We start from the raw sequence: 12,189 nt of genomic DNA on the forward strand, positions 1-12,189 counted from the left end.
ATAAACCCAAGTGTTTTCATAATGCTGGGGAGGTTAATTTTGCACAATAATGCACGTAAACAGTCATTTATTGCATTTTTTTTTTATAATATGTCCCTTATAAAGTTTTTGTTTTATTGACAAGCCTAATATAAATTTAATTGTTTTTCTGTGACACTGGAAAATACATCAAACAAAAATGACAAAAATGTCGTTTTTGGAAGAGAATAAAAGGAAAAGGTTCCTAACTTTTTGTACCTAAACGTTAATATTTAGCCTTGAATCTCACACAATTACTCATGATTTGTTTAAACATATATTTCAAAAAGAATAAAACTCTGAATACATACGTTTCATTATCTGTTAAATTGAACGGGACTTATATTTTGGCTTGATGGTGTGACGTCATAAGTCTGCGCCGCGCTCCTGCGTCTGTGAGTCAAATCAGCAAAGGTTTGTGATTTTAAACATTTAAAATAATTACATATAAGCTGTTATAGATTTACAGACAATGTAAAGTTGCTATTAATGAATGCAGCTCTGCTCTGTCTGACATTATCGTGTGAGTAAAGCTCAGATGAATCAGTGAAAGACTCCGTTTATAATAAAGACGCTAAAACAAATGATGGAGAAACTATAAGAGTGACTTTTTATTGAAATGATTCAGTTATTCGCGGTGTCAAGAAAAAGTGTTAAATTCAACGATAACAACAAACACAAATGTGGTGTAATGACAACTTCTACTAACCAACTATTAAATTTAACACAAATTATTAAATAGACTACCAAATATAAAAGACAAATATGAAGTGTCTGTGATTTCTTAATTCTTGTATTAATCTGTAACGTTAGTATTGCTGTTTCTTGGCTTAAGGTGAATAACTCTCTCTCTTTTACTAGTGACTGACTGAAACTGTTCAGCTGAGAGTTAGTTTGGGTTTATTATTCTTTCTGTTAATTATTCTCATCTTAAACAGATTGTCCACACACAGAGAAACAAACACTGGTGAAACAGCTGAGATTCATGACACACGGTTATAAAGATGGCCTTTATTAAAGAGGAGACTGAAGAAGTGAAGATTGAAGAAACATTGAGTCTGAAACAAGAAGATACTGAGGAACAAACAGGTTTGATTCCATTCTTAAAACTTAATCCCTTTTGATCTTTAATAAAGTATGTCAGTCTCTACAGAAATGAGTATTTTTGAAGAATATCATATGAGTGTTTATTATTAAAGTGGTTTTATTTGACAGACAGCAAACTCTGGCTTTAAACTTACAATATGGAATTTTTGGCCACCAGGGGTCACTCAATCAAAATAATAACATAAGACGTACTTTGATGACGTCGGGAAAGAGCGCAAGGCTCATGGGTGTTGTTGTTCATTGGATCACGCGCTCTGTCGCTCCCTGTCATTCCTCACTCATTTTAACTTAGTATTTTGACAATCACATCTTTTCGAACGGAGAGACTGTTTCAACGGCAACAACATAAACAAACGTTACTGCGCATGAGCGCTTTTGCGGACCTAACTTAACCTTCGGTAGACTTCCAAATAGAATCAATAACAACAGCCAAGTCCCTCTAGAGTAGATATTTTTTGATAACAAACAAAATGTTTGCTGCGTGGATCAGGCGGACTTAATGAAAATGCAAATTCATTATTTGCCAACAGTAGATGTTTTAAAGCATAGACATAAAGCGCGAGAAATAGAGGTTTCCCCAGTAACAGCTGTAAACGAAGCAGAGCTGGTACGCTCATACACTGCTATCAGGCATATAACATGCAAGTCTTCCTTCAGAAATACAGCGATATAAAAATACCTGTGCCTCGCTTTGATATTTAAACATATAAATGTAAGGAATTATTATTATTAAACGTGCAGAAAGTAACGTTACTCATGTTTATTCAATGAAGATCAGTTTTAAAATTGTGGCAAGTCTCCAAAAATAAATAAATGTATGGGAAACACATCCCGCAGCACAACCATCTGAGCCCAACTTCAGTCTACTCATCACCTTGGCTTTAACTGCGTTTGTAGAAGGCACTGCAGCCAGACCGATATACACAACACAGACCGGAAGTTAACTTAAGTCCAGACGCGTGCGCCCGATGAAACCGTCTATATGAATTATGAGACCCCTATCAAATCAATATTCCATCTAGCTAGTAATATATGTTAAAAAACACGGTCGCCTTTCGTTAATAATTATAATTACGTTATACAATGATATCGAACAAGTTAGAGAACTGCATTTGAAGCTACTTCACCCAGCTAGATATAGAACAAATGTAGATTTACATGAGAGCTAGTCCGTCTGCGTTTTACACAAGACATCATCGTTTCACAAAATATACGGATAGATACAGTTACGTTAGCTGAATGGATGCATACCTGTTTATCAGAATGCAAGCGAGTTCGGCATCTCTCTGTAGTTTCAGCTTGTCACGAAGCTCTCTCTATCTTGGAAATGCAACTCCAATATTTACCCGTGTCTTGTTGCTTATCTTGTCCCAAAACCATCTCGGGTCATTTATTTCACCCGTGCGTTTGCGTTTCACAGAACGTGCAGGCAAAGCATAATCATGATCCATAACTAAGTTATTGATTGAGGTTTAAATATAAATATAAACAATATAAATATAAAATATAATAGTCTCGATAAAGGCTACTACTTTTTCTTCTTCGTCTCGTCTTTATTTCTGTTCACCTTTGTATTTGGAAGTTCCGCAGGAAGTTAGATAAACTAGAGGGGTCAAAGTTTATATGACGCCATAGACGGGCGACAAAACGGAAATAAAGAAACGTGCCGTGTCTTCTAATTAAACTAAATTTTCTCCGGATTTGAAAGTTTGTGGAAACTGTCGGGATGATGTAAGTACACAACTAAAAAATATATATAACATAGATATAGTGATTTCTGCTATTTTTAAAGCAGAAAAATTACATATTGCGCCCTTTAAATGCAGCTGAGAAGATCCTACTTTGAGTCGGGCATTCATTATAATCACAGATTGAATTAGGAAAGATAATATGAAAGTGGCCTAAACAAAGTATTTTTTATGTAACATTAAGAATTACTTATAAACTGTGCATAATTAACTTTTTTCTTTTTGTCTGTATAAGCACGAAACAAGACCCTGAAGAATAAACAAAACAAACCAGAAATAGTTTTAACGTTTAAAGCCAGTGCATCACAATAAAATAAATAAAGGCTTTTTAACTGTTCACTATACAATTTGAGTGGCTTGGAGTTCTAGTTCTTAAATATACACTATCCCATACAACCATAGAGCACCGAGATTTCACACCCCATGCATTCAGTGCTTTAAACAAAACAAACAGGTTGGATCTCATTGAACTCATCTGAAAAAATAATATATTTGACAGTAAAGTACAGAGTTTGAGTTGGGATACAGATGTAAATTTATCTTTTAATAACATTAGCACCAGTCTGAGACAACTTCTGTCAAATTAACAACATCTGAAAAAAGTGATTAGATCTACAAATATAACAAGTTTGTTGAGAGATGTTAAAGTGCTCCATTAAGATATTTGACATTTTTATTGCATCTGCTGTCTACAAACATCTGGCAGATGTCTGAAAGATGTAAGTTTTACATGCACTGTAAATCATAAACATGTCTTAAAGACATTTAATAGATGTATATTTAATATCTAAAGGGGAACATCTAATAGATGTATATTTAATATCTAAAGGGGAACATCTAATAAATATCTATTTAATATCTAAAGGGAAACATCTAATAGAAGTATTGCAGTTGATCAAACAACCTAAAAAATGTCTTGTAAATGCAGACATTAAAATAGGGTTAAACGTACTTATTAAACTCTACATTCAGACATTTTTACTGCACAAGATATTGTTTTCTGTACAAAAAGTTATGTTCAAATAAAATATTAATCTCTAACAGAAAAATACATAATAAAGCACATAATTAAGCACAGTTTGGTCCTAATATGCTCTTGATTGTGTTTTGGGGGTGTACTAGAACAAGTGCTCCTCCTTTAATTTCAAGTCAATCTGATCATTGCACGCTGATATAATGGTTCTCCATGTGTTCACACTGTTTGGCGGCCATTTTTAAAAAATGTGCAATTTTTAGATTATGCATTGAAAATTAAAGGAAGTATATAGTAACACACATCAATAAGTTAGGATATCAAGTAGAATAATAAATTATTTTGTCTTTTTATGACTTGATCTCTGAAATGTAAGTGTGCTCAATGGGTATGTGAGCTTAATAGGTACGTTTAACATTGTGACACCGCCACAAAATAAAGGAATAAGGTTAATTTCAGATGTTTAAATCAATTTAAACATTTCTAATAATGCAGTGATAATTGTTTTGTTTTGTTAAGGTTATTTTCATGTTTATATTATTTGTTTTTTGGATGGGAAAAGAGGATATATTGAGTTGGAATATGAGGGACTTTTATTCTAAAAGGCCCGGTTGAAGGAAGAAAGGGGATGGCCATTTTGGGTTTTTTGAAGAATCAGAATCAGAATCAGAATCAGAATGAGCTTTATTGCCAGGTATGTTTACACATACGAGGAATTTGTTTTCGTGACAGAAGCTCCGCAATACAACAGAATGACAGCGACAGAACATAAAACACATAATAAAAGAATAAAAAATACAAATAAGTAGATAGTGAATGACAATATACAAATGACAATTGTAGGCAGGTATATTATAAAATGCAGTTATGTATGTACATATATATTATGTGCAAAATTTAAGTGTATACTAAGTATGTGTGTTAGATAAATAAAGTGTATGTGTATATAAATATAAAGTGTAGTGTGTTCACAGTTATTATCAGCTGTTCATAAGATGGATTGCCTGAGGGAAGAAACTGGTCCTGTGTCTGGTTGTTCTGGAGCTCAGTGCTCTGTAGCGTCGACCAGATGGCAACAGTTCAAAGAGGGAGTGTGCTGGATGTGAGGGGTCCAAAGTGATTTTGACAGCCCTTTTTCTCACTCTGGATAAGTACAGTTCTTGAATAGAAGGGAGGGTTGTACCAATGATTCGCTCAGCAGTCTGGACTACCCTCTGTAGTCTTCTGAGGTCAGATTTAGAAGCTGAGCTAAACCAGACAGTTACTGAAGTGCAGAGGATGGATTCAATGATGGTGGAGTAGAACTGTTTCAGCAGCTCCTGTGGCAAGTTAAACTTCCTCAGCTGGCGAAGGTAGTACAACCTCTGCTGGGCCTTTTTCACAATGGAGTCAATGTGAATGTCCCACTTCAGGTCCTGAGAGATGGTGGTGCCCAGGAATCAGAATGACTCCACTGCAGTCACAGTGCTGTTCATGATGGTGAGTGGGGGGAGTGCAGAGGGGTCTCTCCTGAAGTCCACGATCATCTCCACTGTTTTGAGCGTGTTAAGCTCCAGGTTGTTGAGAGTGCACCAGACAGCCAGCTCTTTTACCTCCTGTCTGTAAGCAGACTCGTCACCGTCCTGAATGAGGCCGATGAGTGTGGTGTCGTCTGCAAACTTCAGGAGCTTGACAGAGGGGTCCTTAGATGTGCAATCGTTAGTGTACAGGGAGAAGAGCAGTGGGGAGAGAACACAGCCCTGGGGAGCGCCGGTGCTGATTGTACGGGTGCTGGATGTGTATTTTCCCAGCCTCACTAGCTGCTGCCTGTCTGTCAGGAAGCTGTTGATCCACTGACATACGGAGGTGGGCACGGAGAGCTGATTTAGTTTGGGCAGGAGGAGGTTTGGGATGATCGTGTTGAAGGCCGAGCTGAAGTCCACAAACAGGATCCTCACATAAGTCCCCGATCTGTCTAGGTGTTGCAGAACATAATGCAGTCCAATGTTTACTGCATCGTCCACAGACCTGTTTGCTCTGTAGGCAAACTGAAGAGGATCCAGCAAGGGCCCAGTGATGTCCTTCAGGTGGCCCAGCACCAGTTTTTCAAATGACTTCATGACTACAGACATTAGAGCCACAGGCCTGTAGTCATTTAGTCCTGTAATTTTGGGTTTCTTAGGGATGGGGATGATGGTGGAACGTTTGAAGCATGAAGGGACTTCGCACAGCTCCAGCGATCTGTTGAAGATCTGTGTGAAGATGGGGGCCAGCTGGTCAGCACAGGATTTCAGACAGGCTGGTGTAACACAATCTGGGCCTGGTGCTTTTTTTCCTTTTCTGCTTCCGGAAGACCTGGCGCACCGCATCCTCACTGATCTGAATTGCAGGTGCCCCATCTGAGAGGGGGGATGCAGGAGGTGTGAATGGTGAGAGTGCTTGATTGGAGAGGTGTTCAGGATGGGTTGCAGGAGCTGTTAATGGTGTGAACGGTTGTTTGGAGAGGCATTTGGGGCTGGTTGCAGGAGTTGTGAAGGGTGTGAATGGTTGTGTGGGGAGGCGTTCAGGGCAGGTGATGGGTGTTCTTTCAAACCTGCAGTAAAACTCGTTCAGATCGTCTGCCAGTCGTTGATTCTCCACAGTGCTGGGGGGTGGTGTCTTGTAATTGGTGATCTTCTTTAGACTTTTCCACACTGATGCGGAGTCGTTGGAAGTGAACTGAGTCCTTATTTTTTCAGAATAGTTCCTCTTTGCCACTTTGATCTCCTTTTCCAATGTGTATTTAGCCTGTTTATACAAGACATTGTCCCCCTTCACATAAGCATCTTCTTTGGCCTGATGGAGCTGTCTGAGTTAAAAGGGGTGATGGCACATGGAGTAAGGGAGAGGAGCTTGGAAAGGCGGGCAAACAAACAGGCTGGAAAGCGGCTTGCTCTGACGAGGGCCAGCGCCAATGGTTGTAAGATACATCGGGACAGTGTTTGGAGGAATACTTGGATTGAGGAATTGAGGCCTAAATCTCAAGGAACAAGGATGTTTTCTCGGAATGCGATTGTTTGTGGATCATTTTTCCCTTTTCCTGAAACCTTGCAGGTGGGGTCTAGAGATCCTTAAGAAGAGAACGTGGGTGAGACTGAACCAGTTTTTTGTCCTCTTTTACTCCTTCCTTTGATGGGGATTATAATATCATTTTTGGACTATTGTTTTGTTGTGGACTTGATGGTATTTGGAGTGTAGTTTGTAGTGCTTATTGGGCTGTAAGGTTTAACAATGTTTCTTGCAGAATATATGCTGAGTAATACATGCTTTGATCATCAGAAGTATTAGGGTTTGCACATCCTTTATTGAATTGATTGTGATTAATCTGTTTATATCAAGATTACCCCAAAAAATAATTCTTTGGTAACAATTGGACTTAAAGGAAGACAGGTTTAATTTGTTAAAACAGAGATGCCACCGAGATGTACATGTGCTATCAGGGTCAGTTCAAGTGCCAAGTGAACCCATTATATCTTTGTCTAGTACAAAATGAACATGAATTAACATCCAAAGGTAGGCTATTTTATAACAGATCCTTCAGTACAACTTACTGAAATGTCTCATGTAATCACTCATTCTGTGGCAAATTACAGAAAACATTTCCACGTATCAACATTTACCGTCAAAAACAGCAGCCAGTAATATTTTTACTTCTCTCTTGTTGTTCAGTTGTTGTCCAAGTAGGATCTGGTCATTGATTGGATGGCTGGGTAAAAAGTGACAATGACAAGCGCTGTGTTTTAATCAAAGCTAAACCGTTTTTCTAGAAGTTAGCTAAAAACAAACAAATGATTTACACACAAATTTGCTCTGCTCAGCCTTTAATGAATGAGGCCCAATAACTGTATTTATGATGCACTTTCAGCTTTACAACTGAACTGAAGCTTTACAACGGCTTACATTTACCGATAGCTTCATTACTTGCTTCAGGGTCAACCATGTCATCATAAATAGAATAGGTTTGGGGATCAGGATCAAAGCGATAGTTCACTTTCAAATTAAATTTTGGTATCTTTTAGCTTACCTCAAGGGCATCCAAGATGTAGGTGTCTTTGTTTCCGTAGTAGTTCCCATTTTGATATTTTTAGGTCAAACCGTTCTTGTCTGTGACTCATATAATGAAGGTCTTTGCACCACCTCAAAGAGCATGCACAGAGGAGTCCAAATGAAACAAATCCCTATCGCAAGTATACATTGATGGTCTAAGACAAAAAACAATTGGTCTGTGTGAGAAAACGAACAGTATTTATATCGTTTTTACTTCTTGTACACAACCACATCCAACTGATCTGAGGGCGCGCGTGCTTCCTGGTGTGTGATGTGTGCGCGGGCCTTGGCTTAGTTTGCGCAAGCGCGGAAAGCATCGGAAGTGATCTCTCAAGCGTGTTTATCACTCATTGTTTACGGTTTACCACACGATACACCACCAATCTGCACTGTCTGAAATATAATGCAGTAATGATAATTAATTAATTTGTTTATAATACAACCTATAATTGTTGCGATTATAATAAAATACAACACATTACTCACTCTATTGAAAGCGTGCCATTGGGTCCCTCTGGCATTGGACTTCATCTCCAGTTTATACGTGGTAAACAAAACAGAACGTGCAAAACGCTGCGTCTCAACAGTGAAGAAAAGTCAGGATCTTCAGTCAGGCAGGTGTGTGATGCGATACTGTCAATGTGCTCATCATCGTCTTGTAGTTCTTCCATTCGTGACAACAAAAGCTCTCCACTTCTGTTGGCATCTCACAACACTTGCTACTAAAACACCACCAATTTTGAAGAGATCTCTGTCTCTCTGAGGCTTGAAGACGTGCTGCTGCAGCGGATCGCTCCCGAGTACTTGATCTGTGTATTCTGGTTCAAATAAATATGGTTGTGAAAAAATTCAACGTTGTCTGTTGATATATTGAAATCATCTTCCATTGCAATTCCCTGTACATCTAAATATGTTTAGATCTTCACAGTGAAAGTTAACACTTCAGAAATCTCTGTGTAAACCATAGACAGTAAGTGTAAACAATGAGTGATGTGAGAGATCACTTCTGGTGCTTTCTGCGCTGGCACAGACTAAGCCACAGCACGTGCGCACGTCACATGACAACAAGAAACATGCGTGCCCTCAGATCAGTTGGACGTGGTTGTGTACAAGAGGTAAAAACTATAGAGATTTAAATACTGATGTTTTCCTACACAAACCGCTCGTTTCATGTCTAAGGGTCATCAGTGTTTACTTACGATAGGGAATTGTTTATTTGAACTCCTCTGTGCATGCTCTTTGAGGTGGTGACCATAGACCTGCCCTATATGTGCCACAGATAAGTACAGTTTGACCTAAAAAATATCAAAATGGAAACTACTGCTGAAACAAAGACACTACATCTTGGATGCCCTTGAGGTAAGCTAAAACATATCAAAATTCAATTTGAAAGTTAACCCTTCCTTTAATGTAAACACAGATATGCGATGTTACATAACGATAACGATATCTGTTAGATAACGAGACAAAAAATCATGTATTGTCAAATAAAAACAAATCAATGCATTCAGCTTTGCAGTGTGAATAGAGCCAGAATTGCATCCATGCACTTTGTGAACATATAAGGTGCTACTGCCAGGCAGAATGGAAGTTCTCAAAACTGGTACACTATGCTCACAAAAGTCAACATGAGGAAATTCCTGTGGTCTTCTACAGTCTAAATGAGAAAGTAAGTTTCCCTAAGATCCACCACGACAAACCATAGTTTGGGTAGGTGGTGGCTAGGCCAAAAAATGTTTACAACCAAACTTATCTAAGGGGCAGGAAACACCAAACCGATTTCAATGAATTAGCAGCAACGGAAGCAGCCTTGTCGGCAGCAACTGAAATAAAAAGTTGTACTTGAACACAGCACTCAGACTACATAGCTCTCTTTATCAGCAGCTTTTAATAGTACTTATTTATCATTCAAAAGGAGAAACTGAAACACTGATATACAAAGCAGCATTTGCTAACTATTTTGAATATCAGTTATGTTGATAACTTAAAGGGTAAGAAAATTGTGTAATATGTCATTACTCTTGTGTCGTTTAATATTCTTATATATGTGAGATTCTTGTAGCTACGAATAATTGTGGATGAACCACTGTTGTCACATTTTCCTTGCTACGTTTCTGGACTTAGGAACATTTCAGTTGCATTGCTGTCTATGCAGGGTTAGACAGCTCCAGATTCCATCGAAAATATCTTAATTTATGTTCCAAATATGAATGAAGGTCTTACACAGATGCTCACTGACGGCCTGACGTTGACCAATAGCTTGGTGTGTCCCGACCGTGATTTGATGTCTGTTGTTTTTTTGTTAAAACTAACTTTAAATTTTCTGTTTTAACCCTAGACCTGATGCCGCTGAAAGAGGAGTGTCAAGAATTTAATAAAAAGGAAGAACAAAATCTGTATGAAAATTTGGATTTCAGAACTGGAGAAAAAACTTCTGGTTGCTCACTGACCGAAAAGACATCCACACAAAATGGAAGTCGCTCCTGCATTCAGTGTGGAAAGTTTTTCTCTAGCCATACAAACCTTGATGTCCATATGAGAATTCACAAAGGAGAGAAGCCTTTTACATGCAAACAGTGTGGAAGGAGTTTCACTGCCAAAGGAAGCCTTATTAGGCACATGATGATTCACACCGGAGAAAAGCAGTTCTCCTGCCAAGAATGTGGAAAAAGTTTCTATAATAGGGGTCACCTTAAAGACCACATGAGTTTTCACAGTGCAGAGAGAGCTTTCACCTGCTCTCAATGTGGAAAAGGTTTCTATCAAAGAAAAATACTTAATAAACACATCAGATATTACTGTGGAGAGAAGCCCTACATATGTCCACAGTGTGGAAAGAGTTTTAGACATGAAGCAATATTGAACACGCATTTGAGAGACCACACTGTAGAAAATCTGTTTGTATGTTGTCAGTGTGGAAAGAGCTTCAGATATAAAGCAACATTGAACACCCATTTGAGAGTCCACACTGGAGAAAACATGTTCAAATGTGATAAGTGTGGAAAGGGCTTCAGAAGTAAAGTAAATCTTACAATGCACAAAAGAGTTCACATAGTTCACAAACCAGATGGACCTGAAATGTCAGTTGCAATTCCATCAGTAGCACACTGTTTTCTATTAAAAAAGTAATATAATGTAGAAAATGATGCATTTTGGTCATTATCTTCCATTTTCTGTGATGGTAAATTTACTGTTACCTATTATGCCCCTTTTTTACTAGATGCAATATAACAGGCATCCCCAAAATGTGTGTTATTCAGCCCAGAATACCCCATAGATCATTTATTATATCACTCTGAGAATTACCATTTTTGAGTGGAAGCAAAAACATGCTATTTCTGTATTTTCTTTCTCACTCCCTCTGATGTCACATGGAACCTGGCTATGTGTTCTGTACTAGACTAACTGCGACTTGTCATGGCACTTGTATACTGTTGTTGTTCTCTTGTTGACCTGACTGCTTCTATTGTTCTCATTTGTAAGTCGCTTTGGATAAAAACGTCTGCTAAATTATTAAATGTAATGTAAATGGACTACATTTTCAATGGAGGGACAGAAAGCTCTCTAAATCTAATCTAAAATATCTTAAACTTTGTTCCGAAGATGAACAGAGGTCTTACGGGTTTGGAACGACATGAGGGTGAGTAATTAATGACATTTTTGGGTGAACTATCTAACATTTCTTAAAAGATGAACAGGAGGAACTGTTGAGTTAAATCACTGATGGCACTGTGTGTGATTTATTATGTTATTAGTTCTCATTGCTGTTATTGGTCAGATGGCGCAGTCCTTTGTGATTGGTCCATAGCTGTAGAGAGATCTGTCTACGGCTATGGATTGGTCCAGGGTGTACAGGGCGTTCCAATTGCCATGACAGAATGACAGCCCTGGAGACTTGTCTAAACATAGGACAGAATGTATGGAATAGTAGCTTACCAACTCGAGCTGGAGTTTGATGATGAAACAGTTGAAGTGGTTGATTGATTGAATCCACTTTGTGGTCATTTATCGTCCCCCAGGTCACTTGGGAAATTTCTTGGAGGAGTTGGATGTGCTGCTATCAAACTTTCATGAAGATGGTACTCCTTTGGTACTGCTTTGTGACTCCAACATCCACCTAGATAAACCCCAGGCTGCTGACTTCAACATTCTGCTCGCCTCATTTGATCTCAAGCGAGTGTCTACTACAGCGACTCACAAAACTGACAACCAACTGGACCTCATCTACCCAAGCTGTTGCTCCGTGAACAACTCTTCAGCTGCTCCACTGCACACCTC

At 38.4% G+C, this 12,189-nt stretch overlaps 1 protein-coding gene across 1 annotated transcript; it reads left to right on the top strand.

Moving 5' to 3' along the window:
• The first annotated feature begins 362 nt into the window (after positions 1 to 362).
• Positions 363 to 11,364, top strand: LOC113039841 (gastrula zinc finger protein XlCGF7.1-like). The gene is made up of 3 exons (XM_026197954.1): positions 363 to 432; positions 957 to 1,107; positions 10,250 to 11,364. Exons 2-3 carry the CDS (start codon positions 1,023 to 1,025, stop codon positions 11,038 to 11,040), a joined length of 876 nt encoding a protein of 291 aa, XP_026053739.1. The 5' UTR covers positions 363 to 432; positions 957 to 1,022; the 3' UTR covers positions 11,041 to 11,364.
• The last annotated feature ends 825 nt before the right edge of the window (positions 11,365 to 12,189 follow it).

Source organism: Carassius auratus, chromosome 22 (genome assembly GCF_003368295.1).
Source record: "Carassius auratus strain Wakin chromosome 22, ASM336829v1, whole genome shotgun sequence".
In the NCBI taxonomy this organism is placed as follows: Eukaryota; Metazoa; Chordata; class Actinopteri; order Cypriniformes; family Cyprinidae; genus Carassius; species Carassius auratus.

Coding starts and splice junctions, on each gene's coding strand:
- LOC113039841 (XM_026197954.1), top strand. CDS start 1,023: ATGGCCTTTATTAAAGAGGAGACTGAAGAAGTGAAGATTGAAGAAACA. Junction 1,108..10,249: donor AGATACTGAGGAACAAACAG/GTTTGATTCCAT, acceptor TTTTAACCCTAG/ACCTGATGCCGCTGAAAGAG.